We start from the raw sequence: 16,383 nt of genomic DNA, 5'->3' as shown, positions 1-16,383 counted from the left end.
CCTGCGTGTCTGGCAGGGAGAGTTCTCATGCATATTAATGAATTGGCATCAGCCTGAAAACCCTTGGGACCCGTACATTTGGGCAAGAACAAGAGTCAGCCTCCCCCAGGCCCTAAGCTCTGTGGCACCAGCAAGATGAGGCTCAGGGCCAGAGGAGGTATGAGCAGAGTGGGGTCTGTTTTGGCCTCCAGCTCAGCCTCTCAGGCACCCCTGACCCCAATGCCAGCCTCACTCCAGTGCATTATGGTGCAGAGGCTAAAACAGCAAAAGCAAGACTCTTTCTTTGTGTGTCCCTTCTCACTGATGACTGTTGCCGTGTAGCCTAATATAGCTGTGATAGCGAATGGATATTTTTTTTTCCACAAACGCTTTGCTAATTTTGCTAAAATATTGGCTGCCTGGTGTAAGGGAAAGCCCACAAGATGGCCAATCGACGTGGAATCAAATCTTGGCTCTCAATTCCTAGCAGTGCAACCTGAAGATTGTTCCAGAACCTATCTGAGCAGCTAAGTCCTTATCAGTAAAACGGGATGACCTCCTCCTCCACATGCGCTGTGAGGATGAAATGTGATCGCCCACATCGTGGGTGTGACAGATAAGTGTCAGTCCCCCGACCTCTCCCTACCCCCCAACTCTGCACCCAGACCCCTCCAACTGGGATTACGAGTAGAAAAATCTCCCCTCTGCAAGCTAAGACACCGAATGCAAACTGCCATTAGTTTAACTCAGTGCAGAGAACCTCTGGGCTGGCTTTACCCATTTCATACCCATTTCCTCTACTGCTGTCAGTGCCCACAGTAATGACAACGACACGCTCTGGAGTCCAGGGCTGGCGTCTCTCACATGCCATCCCACGAACCCCTCCTTTACAGACGAGGGAACTAAGGCTGTCTTGCGTGCCTTGGCCCATCACCACACACAGTTAGGGCTACAGTGCACTGAGACCCACAGCTGGGATCCAGAGACCCAGCCCATAATTACGGTGCAGTACTGGGTGCTTTGTGGAAACTCCAAGAATCTTCTTTCTCCTGCACCTGCTCTTGACACAGGGGTCTCTAACAACGCCCATGTGCTGCCATCTCCTGGACTGTCCCTCAATTTTCCCTGCTAGGGCTTTTCTATCAGAGGAGAAGGCTTGCTTTGAATGCTCTCTCGTTCCGTGCCGCGAACAGCATCTGATGGGCAAGGCCCATTTCTGCACGTGACGTTGGGTGAGTCCACGCTGCGCACCTGGACCCCGGGCTGGGCGATGAAGTGCTGGTCCGTGGCCTCCACCGCCAGCTCCAAGCAGTTGCTCCCGCCCCAGGCTTCGCAGGAGTACACCAGCAGCTGCTCGGCCAGGTCCTCGTCGCTGCTGTAGCACTCCGTGAACAGCTCTGCGGTGACATTATCATCAGAGGGAGGGAAGCCAGGGGAGGCAGGGGGGGCAAATACACAAAACTGGCCTGCCCCGCCCCCCTCAACCAAGCCCTGACTTCGGGAAAAGCCTGGTTTCTAAGAGGCATAGAGACCGCCAGCACCCTGTAACCCTTCGCTGAACAAAGGGGCTCTGGAGGCACACCACGCCCAACACAGCTCCTGATGGTAGCAGGTGTCCATAAAGGCCCACTGAATTGAGCTGCATGGGACCCTGGGAGCCCCCCTCTTTGGTGGGGCTCAACCCTGGGGAGGCATGCAGACCCTCTGCTTCCTCTCTCAGAGCAGCTCCACCTCTATTCATTTATATTCTCTGTGTTCCTGGAGGGGGACTCTTTGCCAATAAGGCACCACGCAAAAAAAAAAAAAAAAAATGTAAGAGACACCGACCTATGGCATTAAAGATGTGCTTACATCCTGAGACCTAATGATAGAAATTGGAGTATAAAGCCTCACAGGAAATTTTTTAAAAGTCAAAATACTGGGATCAATTTTTGAAGTCAATCAGAAATTAATAAAATATCTTTGAAACTTTAATATGGTAAAAGAAATCATTGGATGCCCGTTTTGCCAATGCAGAGAAGCCAACCGCATGAGCATTGTTTTTATTACGTAAGACGATAATGGACCAGCGTGCGTGCATTTTGCAACGTGCCCCGTTGCAAACCGAAAACTCTCCCAAGCAAAATAAAAAGGAAAAACTGGAGCAGGCCCAAACTCTCTGTTGTTGGGAGGCAATTGCTCTGGGTTTCTCATGCTCCTGCACGGTCCAGACCTTTTGAGCAAAAAGCACCGACAAGCTTTGTTCAAGGATGACTGAACAGCAAACAGAAGACAGACATTCCAGAAGGGTAATGCTTAGCAATGCCTCTCCCCCATTGCATTCCAGGTAACGAGCAACCGCACTCCGAAGGGGGCATGGGCAGGTCATCTGCAGCCCCTATAGATGCCCCTAATCTCCTAAACTTTGGGGGAGCTGCAGGGGCAGGAACAGCTGCTCTTAGTTATGTCACTCCAAGGGAATGAAGGCACGGGGAACCAACCCAAGATGCTGCTCTGGCTGCTGCTTCGGTCATCAGTAATAAGCCATCCATGTCCCTGACCCAGGGACTCGGGGCCTTCTCTATATGAAAAGGACAGGCTAACTTGATAACTTGCAAGTCAGGTAAAAATCTCAGATCTGTCGCAGTTTCTCAATAGCATCCAAAAACCCTCTTCCCCTGCCCCCAGACCGTGGTACAGAGTTTCTTAGACTAGCCTGGGGATGGCCCTGGCAGTTACAGGATGAGACAGCCTACATTTTCCTGCATCCATTCTGGAAAACATCAGTAAGGGCCAGGGCCAACGGGCCTGTGGCTTCTGCTACAGCATACACACGTCTGAACATGCAGTCTGCAACCCCTAAATCAGGCCAGAAAGGGGAGCCTGGACATGCCACCGATCTCTGCCACCTGGCCTGTGATTGCCACAGGCTCGTGTGCACCCACCGTGCTGTCCCATTCCTGGAGACTCACCAACTGCACGGGTCTCATACTCATTTGCCAGCTCCTCGGACTCCCCTGCAGCATTGATGTCATTCTTCACCTTGGCCAGAGTCTTCAGAAGCTTGCTGGCTCCCAGGGCTGCCAACGTGCAGCCCCTGGTCTTTTAGAGGGGTGGATAATGTCCATTAATTCATAATCCTTTGGAGTGGTCAAGTGAACATTAATGTCAGACAAGGACAAATTCATGGCAAAGGCAGGAAGTGATAAAATCTGAATCGTTCTTAACGATACAGAGTGAAACTTTGCAATGTACACTGAACAGTCTTAACTCTGAAGATGCTCACAGTCTTTAATGTGAAATTAGCATATAAAAAGAAAATATCAAGACAAATGCCACAAGAAACTGACTGCGTGAGGCCTGACTGCCCAGCACCATACTGCAGCAGCTCAAAGAGGAGAAGCGTGGATAGGACACGGGAGAGCTGAAAATGTAGGCAATAAGACTGTGTGGATGGACTCTATACTCAATATCCAACTTTACGTTCTAAAAATGGAGAAGGTAGCTTCTCCACAACTGAACATAAACTGTTACGTGCTAAATCACGAGGAAAAATCTCAGTAAGTTCCCCAAAGCAGAATTTATATATAAATCCTGCTTCCTACCTCTAATGCAATAAAGCTAGACATTATTTTTTTTTTAGACATTATTTTTTTTTAATTAAACTTAAAAACTGCATCCACTCGGAAAACAATCCCACACCTACACACACCTGAGAAGCAAGTGCCTTCAGGGTTGCCCACCAAGTGCAGCTTTGATAGCTTCTAGGTAGCTAGGTAGCTTCTAGGGGCCTTCTAGGGGCCTCCCCTCCCAATCACACCTCTGCTGACATGGAAACAGAGGCACAACCATATTCACCTGACATGAGACATTCCATTTCATTGATGATGTCTTAGATCAGGCATGTGAGTTTTGAGGTCACAAAAAAACACAAGAAAGCATGTATTTTGGGTAAATCTGGCATAGGCCTAGACACCGACCTGCTCCCAAATGACCTTGGACAGTTCCTTCTTGTTCTGAAGAATGGCCCAGATGAAGAGTGCTTGCAGCGGGTGCCGAGTGATAGGAGACACATCCTGGGAGGAGTTAGAGCGTGTGGTCAGCATGTGAATGGAACATTCCTTTAGTAGATGCACTGGCATAAGAGCAAAATGGTATCAGGATGCCCCAGGGGAGCATCCCATGTGTAGAGGGCTCTGTTACCTACAGCAACAACTTGCTGATAACACACCATTTTCATTGGTTCCTTCTTTTCCAAAACCTCTGTTAGTACCTCTGTTAGTATATGAATCCATTCCAGCAGCACAGTGATGTGATTTTCATCACTGCAACTCACCAGGTAGGATTATTTGACACAAAATCACTCACCTGTCATAAAAGATGATATATGACTAGATAGGAAGGAGCAAAGGATAGCAACATGTGCCAACAGCAGTTTAAGAACTAAACAATTTCTAGCAGGTTAAAGAATTCCTCTCATCACATAAATCTGTTTCTCTTCTAGAAAAGTCACTCAAGCTCAATTCTAACTTTCCTATAGTTTAAGTTCAATTATTACAACCTGAAACCTTGCTTCTTTCTTGGGACCATTATTCAAACTTTCAATTCCTAATTCACTTGCCAACTCCTATTCAGAATTCCCTGTCTTCCAATGGAAGTTTTTCAGATAGGAAACAATGAAACACCTCTATTCCTTTTAAACTTCCATATGGGTTTTACCAGGATCCAAAATGCTTCGGGCAGAATTATGGATACTGCAAAGAGCTTTAACATAAATAGCATCAAATAGAAGCTCGTTAAACACTTCCAATTCCTTCAAATACCTAGCTCATTTAGATTTTTGCAATGCACACCCATACACCTTTAGATTTTTTTGCAATGCACACACATACACCTATTAAAATCCTAGAATTACAGGAGATAATGACCTCGTTTGAGTTTTCACAGGAGCAACCAAGAATTTGAGACAAGTAGTCAATTTGAGGGGTGACCCCAGCGAAACCCACAGGGAGAGTGAGGAAATAAGATCGGAAAAGAAAGAACCAATGAAAATGGTGTGTTATTAACAAGTTGTTGCTGTAGGTAACTGGAGATTTACTACCACTAGGGAATTCTGGGAACCAGTGTAGAATACATGCCTCAGCATTAGCTCCTCCAAGTGGGGAGGGAGCTGGGGTATTTATACACCAACTGCTGGCAGTCACAGGGCTATAACCAGAGCAAACCTTCAGCAAAGAGCTGCAGCTGTGGGCTCGCAAACTGGGCCTGCGTGTGGTTGAAACACGAAGGCCTGAGAGAATTCAGGTGGTACCTCTACAGCAGCCTCCTGCATGGGAACCTGGATTATCCATTTGGAAATAGTCACTGCCCCTTTTATCTGCAAAGGGAAACTTGGCAGTCCTTTACCCAGGCTATTGATCACACCTGAAAGGCTGAGACATGAACAGGGAGCCATTCATTTGTCCCTCTTCCTTGTTAGATGCCTTCAGAAAGTGTGTGTGCCCCCAAGGAGCTTTGCAATTAAGAAAAATTGTGACAATAATTTGAAGTATAGCACAGAGCTTAGAGCAAGATGTCAGACAACTCACCCAGCAGACTCATTATCTTACTGTATCTCATTACGCCACAGTAAAGGCAGTCGCAAAAATGAACGATGCCAACATGCTAGCTACTTTATCGCATTTAGAGAAGAAGTGGGAACGATGGAAGTCAAGATATTTTTTTTGCAGGAAGACTCAAAAGCAGACCACCGCACCGCCCCAGTACATACGTGAAGTTCTACATCTATGTCATCCCTGCTATTTCTGTCTTCCTTTCGGAAGCCTCTCCGGAAGTTGGCCACCAGTTTCCAGACGAATGTGAGGAGGGCATCGTTATAGGAATTCTTGGCAATCTGCAGGTTCCGGTAGACAAGGGTGCTGAAGTGGTTGGAGAAGAGTTCAGTGAGGACGTCATTGGTGAGAAACTTGCGCAGGTTCAACCCATTCTCCAGGAAGAGGCGGACAAACTTGGGTCTGTCCTTTATGAGAGCTGTAAACATGACCTCTTGCAGATCAGCAGACTATGGAGAAAGCAGAGAGGGGACTCAGACCCCACAGCCAACAAAAGAAACACAACATGTTTTCTTTCTCCTTTACGTCATATTCCCAGCCACAAAGTAAGAGTGACCTCAACATCTCTTTTAATCCTGTTTTGGGAATAAATTTAGTCTTTTCAGCTCTAATGCCACTTTAGATCATAGTTCAAACAGACAGGGAGGTGGCAAGGTGGAAACTTTGAAGGCAGCCAGGTGTGGGCTTGGAGGTGACCTGGCCTCTTGCTATCGCAGAAGAGAGATAATTACATGGGGACGACATCGGTCAGGAATTTATCCCGGCGCCCAGCATGCCAGAAGCACCCAGGGGCAGTGTGGCTCGCACCATCTCTCTGAAGTCTACAGTAGACGCTGTGAACCGACCACCGGCCTGTCTTCACTCCACACCCTGGAAGCTGCCCTTCGAGCCACACACCACCAGGCAAAGGGCCCGTCGTGTTACATCGCAGGAAGTCACTGGGACACTTGACAATGACACCCGGGTCTTATTTATCTTTACCTCCACTTTCTGGGCTTCCTGATAAACCTGTCCCATAGGAGCTTACTGAGAATCTTATTAAAGATGATTAATGTTTACCTCAGACACAAACCAGTGGGCATCAGGCCACATCAGCTTTCAGCTGTGTTCCGCTTGTCCTCCAGAACATTGTTCACAGCTCCGTACAGTTGCCAACATTACCACTTAGAGGGTTCATAAACATCTACACATTTCCAGCATTAAAATCCAGATTTAGAAGGGGAAACCAGAAACTGACAACACAGAGAATCACCAGCTGGAGTCAAGGGACCGAGAATCTCTAGTCCCCAAAGCCCCCGCCCTGCCCCAACTCCTCATTCTGTCCACACGGCCCACTTCACTCACAATGTGTGCCTGACCCCCGCTTCTGGTGAATATCCTCTGCCAAGGGCAGCATTAACTGTTTCTGCTTCTGCCTCATGCCGGACTCCTGGGGATCACACATTGCCTAGAGAGGGACCTGGCAAGTGTCCCGTAGGTCTCCAAGCTGTGGCTCTACCCTCCTAAATCATCTGCCTTTCCTTGTTCACACACTTGATAGGGCGATGGTCCCCACACTTCGATCAGGGTCATCAGGGGGGCTTATTAAAATACAGGTTGCCAGAGACCATCTTAGAATTTCTGCTTTAGCAGGTTGAGGTAAGGTCTGACAATTTGTGCTGCTAACAAGCTCCCAGGTTACGCCCATGCTGCCACCGGTCTGAGGACCACACTTTGAGAACCGCTGGCATACAGAGAAAGAGAAAACTTTGCAGTCCGACACATCTTTGTTTCCAAATCCTCATTCTACCATTACCTACATGTGTGACCTAGAACAAGGCTGTGTCTCCCAGCCTCAGTTTGCTCTTCTGTAAAATAGGTGCTTGCCGGGTGAAATGAGCTAACGCAGGCCAAGTTCTTTTCAGAGATTTGAGGTCAGAGAAGGCCCTCAAAACAATATCAGTAACTCCCGATCCTGTGGTACCTTGGAACCCTGGATTATTAACTGGAAAAACGAGACCATCCCTGCTGTGGATTGGTGTGGATGCCAAATAAACTAACACCGTGGAACTGCTTTGTGCAGTATAAAAGGTGACACAGATATTGTCATCATTCCAAAAGCTTTTACTTATTTTGAAAGGCACACTTATACAGGGTTCGATACGTGCCAATGTTCTAAGTGCTTCAGAAACACCATCTGATTTAGCCATCATCACAATCCAATGAGGTAGGTACCGCTCTGATTCTATGATCATCACCTACATTGTCAGGTGAGCCTGGTGTGCAGGTAGATGTTTAACAACCACATCTCTGAAAGAAAATAATAAGCTCTGATTCATGGTACTTGCCAGTGCCTGTGGTGCAAAGGCTCCCACTGTGCCCAATTTTCAGCCACCAGTGTGACCTCACTGAAGGCTGAATTGGGAGCAAATGTGGAGAAGCACTCCCACTGCCTAGTATTTCCAGCATGAAGATGCAACAGGCCAAAACAACTTCCAGAGCACCGATAGTAGCAAATGTGGTAAAACAATTAGAAAGTGATGAGTTTTGATTATTTATTGCCTTTATTTTTAATAAAAAAATTTAATGGGTGGCTCAGCGGTTTAGCGCCTGCCTTTGGCCTAGGGCGTGATCCTGGAGTCCAGGGATCGAGTCCCACATCAGGCTCCCTGCATGAAGCCTGCTTCTATTTCTGCCATTCTCTCTCTCTCTCTCCCTCTCTCATAAATAAATAAAATATTTTTAAAAATTTAATTCTGAAGGTATATAATTTAATTCCTAATAACAACTGTATTAACGACAGACTTGCAAAATGTCTGAAATCTTAGCAGTCAACCTTTGCAAGCCAGCATGAGCTGACTCCAACACACCACCTATGGAGAAACTGAGGCACAGAGCAGTTAAGTGACTCGTGGAGGCTAAGTCATGCAGATGGGCTGGCTCTAGAGTCCATTCTCTTAACCGTTATGCCTTTCACCCTGAACTATCTTTAGCAGAGTTAATAAAATTAAATGTACCATTCAATATATGCCTAAGTTTATGTTTATTTTCACCATCTGACCTTACTTAAATAGAACATTTCGCACACAGGGATTAATTTATGAATCAATTAACTAGATCTCCTTATAATTCTACCTACTTTCAACTTCCTAAAGCCTTGCAGTGTGCAATAGGGTTCACCCTACTGCAAAGACCAAACACAAGATAATGTTTGCTAAGGGAATAAATAATTTAAAAACCCATAAGCCGTTACTTTATTTGCATTACATTATTAAAATTGATAATGTATTAATATAAATCAAGTCTTCATCTGATTTTACAACAATGAGCCTAGAAGTGTTTTCTGAACCTGACAACACAGGATGAATGTCATGAGATACACGAGCCTTCTGATCTACACAAACTCTCATAAAACTAAATAGATTCTCACTACCCACTTATGACTTAGATTGATCCAAGAGAGCAGAAAACAAAGCAGCACACAGCCTCGCAGATCCAAGAATGATGGGCTATAATTGTTCCTCTGAACAAAGCTCCTAGAACTATTTAACATGAGCTGTACACAAGAGGACACTGCTAAAGTAGGCAGTCCTACAGCTCTTCTGAGAAGAATCAGCCTACTGGAAAAAAATTACAGTTTTTATCGGACATACAACTTCCGTATTCAAGATGTTTGTTTGGCCAAGAATCCAGAGTCTCTAACTCTAAGACATTCATTGTGCGTCTTCAATCAAGTTGTTCTATTTTTCCCTTATGCATCTCACGGCTGACAACCCTCTTATCAGACCTTAGCTGGGCAGAGGGGGCAGGGTGCAAAAAATGAGCAGTGCTGTCTTGATTTTTAGTCAAGCTACTTCTGATAAACCCCTTTTAGCCATCTTGCACAGATTATCTCCATACATCGCCCCATCTGCTCCCAGGAGGGGGTCTGCACCTCTGCACCCAGATGGAGAAGCACCTCTCAGGTTGTGACTGCGGGCTGGAAACTTTGGCTGGCATTAGTGGATTGATACGTTCTTGCATGAGTGCTTCTGTTTTTATTATCTCTTAACAACAAACTTACTAAGTCCATGTGATCATCCTACACTATGGATAAGGAAAGTGACAGCTGACACCATAGGGGACAGTCCTCTACAAGATCCGATATTGAAGATCTCGCAATAAGTGGACCAGACCTGACACTGGACTAGCCCAGGAGAGCTTCTTTTTACCTCCCATCGGCGGTCGTTGGTGAATATCTCCTCATTGGCTAGGTCCAGCTGGTTCCATTCCAGCAGAAGCTTCAGCTGCCCATTCCAGTTATCCTTATCTTGTTCATTGGTGCTAAAGGCTGTAGGAGGACAGGGGGTGGAAAATCAACTCACTAGAAAAAAGAGAGTCAGAACCATTCCACAGCCAATTATCAGAGCTTTTTATAAAGTAGATTCTAAGCACGTTCTCTTAGAATCTGACACTCAGAGCAGTCGTTTCGCCTGTTCTTATGCCTAAATAATGAATTTATTCATATTGTCCATATTCTGTATGTCCTAGAAGTATATAATTAGGATCAATTCAAACCATAATAATATCTTTCCATTTCATATCCTAACAGATAATTATGCTATATTGATATTTTCCATAGGTTCAGATTCCATGAATATTATATTTCAAGGACCATATCTGACTTATACTATATATCTAAATCTACAAAATAATGAGCCATATTATAACAATGTCTAATGTCTTTTCCAGAGCTAATATATTCTGCATTCACAAATCTCTATAAATATAATCCCATTTTAATAAATACACTTACAACCAAATTTCTAGCAAACATAATACGAATAATTCTAATAAATAGTTAATGCTTAAATCACCCTTCCTAGGTACCTCACCCTACTCTCTCTGCATACCTTACATATATTAATCAGGTGGCTCAACTCTACATGGTCTTTGCCAAGGATCGATTTACTCCAGGTAACATCCACCTTGATGGAATTCTAAGACAGCAAAGACCACAGGTGAGAATTTTAAAATAGGTTCATTCATAAGCTTCAGGAGATTTGTAGATTCCTGAAACTGAATGCAAAATTATTTACATGTACAAAGTACATGTGCATGTGTGTACATATATATGCAGAACCCTAGGACAGAGCCCAAAGCTTTCACCACCTCCTGGGACTCAGCTGAAAAATTTAAACGATTGTTACAGACAGCTCTTTGGAGAGTGCTGGGATCGTATTTGGTCAGTACCTTAATGACATAAAAATTCTTGTTCTATTAAATACATCCAACCAAGAAGATTTAACTCAGCAAGTCAATAGTAGTTATTCTAGCTTCCAATCTATGATAGCGAAAATTAAGTACAAGATTATATTTCCATAAAGCTGTTTTAAGAAATACATGCAGGCCATTAGAAGCCACAGAAAGCAACACAAAGCCCAAACTTCTAGAGGAGCTATTTTTACTCACCTTTGTACAAAGCATAAGAAATAGCATTGCTCACAATTTCGTCTCCAGCTTCTTCCATTTTAATAACTGTTAATAGGTGAGAACTTTCGAGAATTTCTTTGAGCTGGCAAGATTTAAAGGGCACAGTTGTCAGGCAACTGATTTCAGTCATAATGAGCATAAACGTCTCTCTTTTGGTAGAGAATCTTTTATTCCATTCTTTCTTGAAGACCGTCTACGGGGTGTTCCAGAGCCCCTTCCCTCACCTACAGCACCTGTCCCCGTAGCACCTGACCTCTGAGTTGAAATAATGAGTCCTTAGCCACAATGAGAACAAAGTACTGGTTGTACGAGGGCGACACATGTGAAAAAGTTCCTATTGAAGAGCTGAGACTCAGGGACTGGGGGTGAATGCGAGTGTGTGTGTGCATGTGTGTGTGAGTGAGCATGCGTGAGTGTGTGCATGGGTCTTTATGAGTGTGTGGGCATATATAAGTGTGGACATGTGTGAGTGAGTGTGTGCAGGTGTGAGTGAGCATTGTGAGTGTGTGTATATGTATGTGAGTGTGTGAGTGGGCTGTGTGGGTGTGTGTGAGTGTGCATGGGTATGTGAGTGTGTGCAGGTGTGAGTATGCATGTGCATGACTGTGTGAGTATGCATGACTGTGTGAGTATGCATGACTGTGTGAGTATGCATGTGCATGCACCCATGTCATCAGGCTTGGCACATGGTAGGCAATTGTTGAATGAGCGAACAAAAGTGAAAAGAGGAAGAGAAAGTCATAGAAAACACCCAGTGTGGTCATCAGGGCTTAACCCGTGGGAAGGAAAAGTGCAATATAAACAATAGCCAAGAGGACTTGACTGGATAAAGAGAAAAGGAATTTGCTATTATCCTTCATGATTTTTCTGTAATACTTAATTTTAAAACCTGATCTCAAGGCACTTGGGTGGCTCAGTCAGTTAAGTGACTGCCTTCAGCTCAGATTGTGATCTCGGGGTCCTGGGATCAAGCCACACGTTGGCCTCCCTACTCAGCAAGGAGTCTGCTTTTCCCTTTCCTGCTGCCCCTCCCCCACACTCATGCTTGCCCTCTCTCTCTTTCTATCTCAAATAACTAAATAAAATCTTTCAAAAATAAATAAATGAATAAAACCCAATCCCAAGGCTTCCAGGGTCATTGAGCTTGGCCAAAGCTCAACAAGGTAGAGCGCCTGTAGAAGAGGAAGCCAGCCTGGTTTTGGTTTACTGGGCTCCAGGTTGGAGACAGGGGCCCAGCAACATTTGGAAACAAGGATCTGGAACTGCAGAGTCTTGCCTGGCCAGGGGGAGGGAGATCTCAGGCCAGGGTGGAAGGGTGAAAGCCGTGCAGCAGGCAGGGCCTTGGATTTGGACATTAGGAGTGACAGTTTGGGCTGCAGTCTCCTGGGAAGGCAGTACTGGAGGCCTTAGTTCAGAGCATGCAGTGATTGGGGGTGACCAGGAAATATAGGAAAACCACAGGGAAACACACACTGTAGGCAGTGGGAGGGTGAGCGTGAAGGATGGGGTCCTGTCTCCAAGTGGGCAGTCCTAGCCCAGGCAAGAGGAAGGGAGTACAACTAGAAATGACAGGGGGAAGGGGTCCAGGTCCCAAGATTCCAGGCACACGTGGGGGTGGGTAGCACTGAGGGGCTGAGACATCTTTCCCTTCCAAACAAAAAGGAAAAAGGAGAAGGTGAATATGGGTACAGGGCACACTGATGGGGCCCAGGGACACCTTTGGGGAATCCTACATGGTCTCCCTCCTCAACACCTCCTTCTTGCGTCCTCTAGCCCTGCCCCCTCCCACTGCAGCCAGTGTGAGCTTCCCTGAACACAACTCACCACATGCTCACCCTGATTCAACCTTGCAGTGACTTCCTCTTCCACTTGAACATGATCCAGACCTCAAAACAGTGATCGAGAAGCTGCCTGGCCTGGCCCTTCATAAGCTCTCCAGCTTCCCCTGGGAACTCCGACCCTCACTGCCATATTCCAGGTCCTCGGGTGGGCCATGCTTGCTTTGTGCCTCAGGGCATTTGCACATGCTATCCTCATCATTACAATCCCAGTCTTCACCCCCACTGACTACCTGCCATTCAGATCACAGCTCTCACCTAATCTGAGAAGTCTCCTGAGAGACCTTTCTTACCAGGCCAGGCTCCCTTGGCTCATACCCTTCCAAATCCATGTTACCTTTCTTTAGCACACTCATTTCAGTTTGAAATTATACAACGCTATGTATCATAATCACTCAACACAAACTTTATTCCAATTTCTGTTTTCTCTATGGGGACAAGGACTCTTCCCATTGTGTACACTGCTCTTTCTGAAATGCCTATTCCAGAACCTGACATATGGTATATGCTCAATAAATATCAACTGAATAAATGAGTAGATGAAAGAGTTTGAAATAAATGAATGCTATCTAGGCGGACTGATGGATTGGGATACTATGAAGGGTTAAGTTCTCCAGAAGGTGAGGAGCAGGCAGAGGAGAACAATTCTGGTTGAACTGGTAGAAAAAGAAAGCATGATCCCAGTGGAGATATATTGGGTTCCCTGGAAAGGTCAGGAAACCATGAGTTCAGATTTGAGGGTTGGTCATCCACAAGATCAGTGAGGTCACCTCTAATTAGCCTGGAGGGTTGTTCAATTAATATCTGACTGGATGTATACATTCATTAATTAACAATTCCACTCTTGAGCTTGGTCTTTTGGGAAATCTGTACTGATTGCAAAACTTCATATAAGTGCATAACTAAAATGCCAGACCAATTTTTATTATTGATGGATGTCTTCTGACCTGATTATAATTATGAAGGATCATTAGCATATTAGATATGAATATGAATGAGGTATGAATTCCAGGAAGGATAAGTGAGATGTGTCTGATTTTTAGCCTGTTTCAGATTTCCTGTAACAGTTTTCTGAAAGCAGAAATCAAATTCCCTCACTGAGGGTGGAGGACTCATTAGACGGCCTCCGTTCTTTGGACATGACCTGGCTCAGACTCTTCAAGCCAACTTGCATGAGGAGTAAAGGGAAAGCCACTGACAAGGATCCAGAGCCATCTTTGGTGGGTAAGCTAAGAGTTGCCTATTCCTTCCTCTGTGGGTATCCTTGAACCAACTACTGAATTTCTTCCATGCACCCAAGAAAGCACCTTGAGTTTAGTGCTCAACAGTCAGTGTCTCTGGGATTGCTCTGTTGCTGTGTTTGGAATTGACTCAGACCATTTAGGTCTCCACATGTGGAGAATGAAAACTGTATAACCACTTTGGGAAGGGAGGACTCCTTTTCCTCACCGACATATTTCCATGCAAAGTGAGCTCCATCCAAATCAAGCCCCTTGACATTCTCCACCCCTTCACTTACTCCCATTTAGGGTCAGGGAGTGACATGTCTGATTGATGACTCTCACTCTGCCCAGCCAGCCCTTTCCTGCTTTTCTGTTGGGATCTACTCCTTGCAGAGTGCTAGTGTTCTGCTCTGCCATGGGCCACACACTTGGCCGGGGTGGGGAGGCAGCTCCATCTAGATGGGCTCATCTGTCTCATTCTGGGGCTCAGCACAAGGAAGCCCATTACGACTGCACCCCTAAGCCACCTCTGCCAATTTTGCTTTTATCATCAACGAAGCTGATAAAATTTGATCTCTGTTCACCTTGCACCTATTTCTCAACTGGGCTTGGCCAAGATACAAGGAAATCCCAGCATGAACTTTTGTATAAAACCATCAGCTTTATATTTTTAGTAAAACCTGAAAAACACTATAATTCATATAGGAATATCATACAAGTCTACGTGGGGCAGGACATCATTCAGCACCAATATTGACACTGGAAGAAGATACATCTGTGTTTTTAAATTCGAAATTTTAGGTAATAAGACTTAATTATCCAGAAAGGACTTGCTTCTTCACCACTTCAGCCATCGCATCTCACCAGGATTACAAGCTAATCATCCATGCATCTGAAATTAAATAAGACCAGTAGGGTCCCACTGTGTGTTAATTTACCAGAGAACCCAGCAGCCTAGAAGGCTGAGTTCATTTTTCTCATGATTAACAAGTATTTGGTTTATTTAGACTTGCCTTAAACAATGGCAGAGACTACCCATGAACAAGACTATCTTCATGATACCAGAGTTTCAGTTTGCTGCATTGGATATTTTGAAATGCTTTCACAACTAAATAGTGTTAAAATGCCAGTCTAGTTAAATAATATTTCTTATACTAAATCCAACCTTGAACTCTAATGACAAAATGGGTTCTATGATTAAAAATAACTCTCAGGACGCCTCGGTGGTTCAGTGGTTGAACATCTGCTTCTGGCTCAGGGCATGATTCCAGAGTTCCGGGATCAAGTCCCGCATGGGGCTCCCCATATGGAACCTGCTTATTCCTCTGACTATGTCTCTGTCTCTCTGTGTGTGTCTCTCATGAATAAATAAATAAAATATTTAAAAAATAACTCCCTCATTGTCCATAGCCTGTTATTTCCTTTATGATTCCCAAGTGGCAGCATATATTCCAAAAAATATCCAAGCATCAAAGTCCATTCTGGAATGAGCTGACTTGAATGCACCCACTGATATTAACGTGGGCTTTCTAAGAACTGAGAAGTCAAGGAAATGGAAGTTGGTTCAACTCAACAGCAATCATTATGTATGGTGAAAGAGAGTGGTCTAGTTTCATTCTTCTGCATGTGGATGTCCAATTTTCCCAGCACCATTTATTGAAGAGACTGTCTTTCTTCCAGTGGATAGTCTTTCCTCCTTTGTCCAATATTAGTTGACCATAAAGCAGAGGGTCCACTTCTGGATTCTCTATTCTGTTCCATTTATCTATGTGTCTGTTTTTGTACCAGTACCACACTGTCTTGATGACCACAGCTTTCTAGTACAACCTGAAATCTGGCATTGTGATGCCCCCAGCTATGGTTTTCTTTTTTAAAATTCCCCTGGCTATTTGGGGTCTTTTCTGATTCCACAAAATCTTAAAATAATTTGTTCTAACTCTCTGAAGAAAGTCCATGGTATTTTGATAGGGATTGCATTAAACGTGTAAATTGCCCTGGGTAACATTGACATTTTCACAATATTAATTCTGCCAATCCATGAGCATGGAATATTTTTCCATCTCTTTGTGTCTTCCTCAATTTCTTTCAGAAGTGTTCTATAGTTTTGAGGGTATAGATCCTTTACCTCTTTGGTTAGGTTTATTCCTAGGTATCTTATGCTTTGGGTGCAATTGTAAATGGGATTGACTCCTTAATTTCTCTTTCTTCAGTCTCATTATTAGTATATAGAAATGCCACTGACTTCTGGGCATTGATTTTGTATCCTGCCACACTGCCAAATTGCTGTATGAGTTCTAGCAA

General features: G+C 44.7%; 1 protein-coding gene across 1 annotated transcript in view; it reads right to left on the bottom strand.

Moving 5' to 3' along the window:
- Window positions 1–16,383, bottom strand: part of TRPM8 (transient receptor potential cation channel subfamily M member 8) — a 92,126-nt gene that overhangs the window by 35,883 nt on the left and 39,860 nt on the right. Inside the window, 6 exon segments of the mRNA NM_001110769.2 lie at window positions 1,231–1,376; window positions 2,931–3,060; window positions 3,939–4,034; window positions 5,729–6,019; window positions 9,761–9,879; window positions 11,001–11,103. Coding sequence (NP_001104239.1) covers window positions 1,231–1,376; window positions 2,931–3,060; window positions 3,939–4,034; window positions 5,729–6,019; window positions 9,761–9,879; window positions 11,001–11,103 — 885 coding nt within the window.

This window comes from Canis lupus, chromosome 25 (assembly GCF_011100685.1).
Source record: "Canis lupus familiaris isolate Mischka breed German Shepherd chromosome 25, alternate assembly UU_Cfam_GSD_1.0, whole genome shotgun sequence".
NCBI classification, from domain to species: Eukaryota; Metazoa; Chordata; class Mammalia; order Carnivora; family Canidae; genus Canis; species Canis lupus.
The sequence above is the reverse complement of the archived record's forward strand: the minus strand, read 5'-3'. Positions and strand labels throughout refer to the sequence as shown.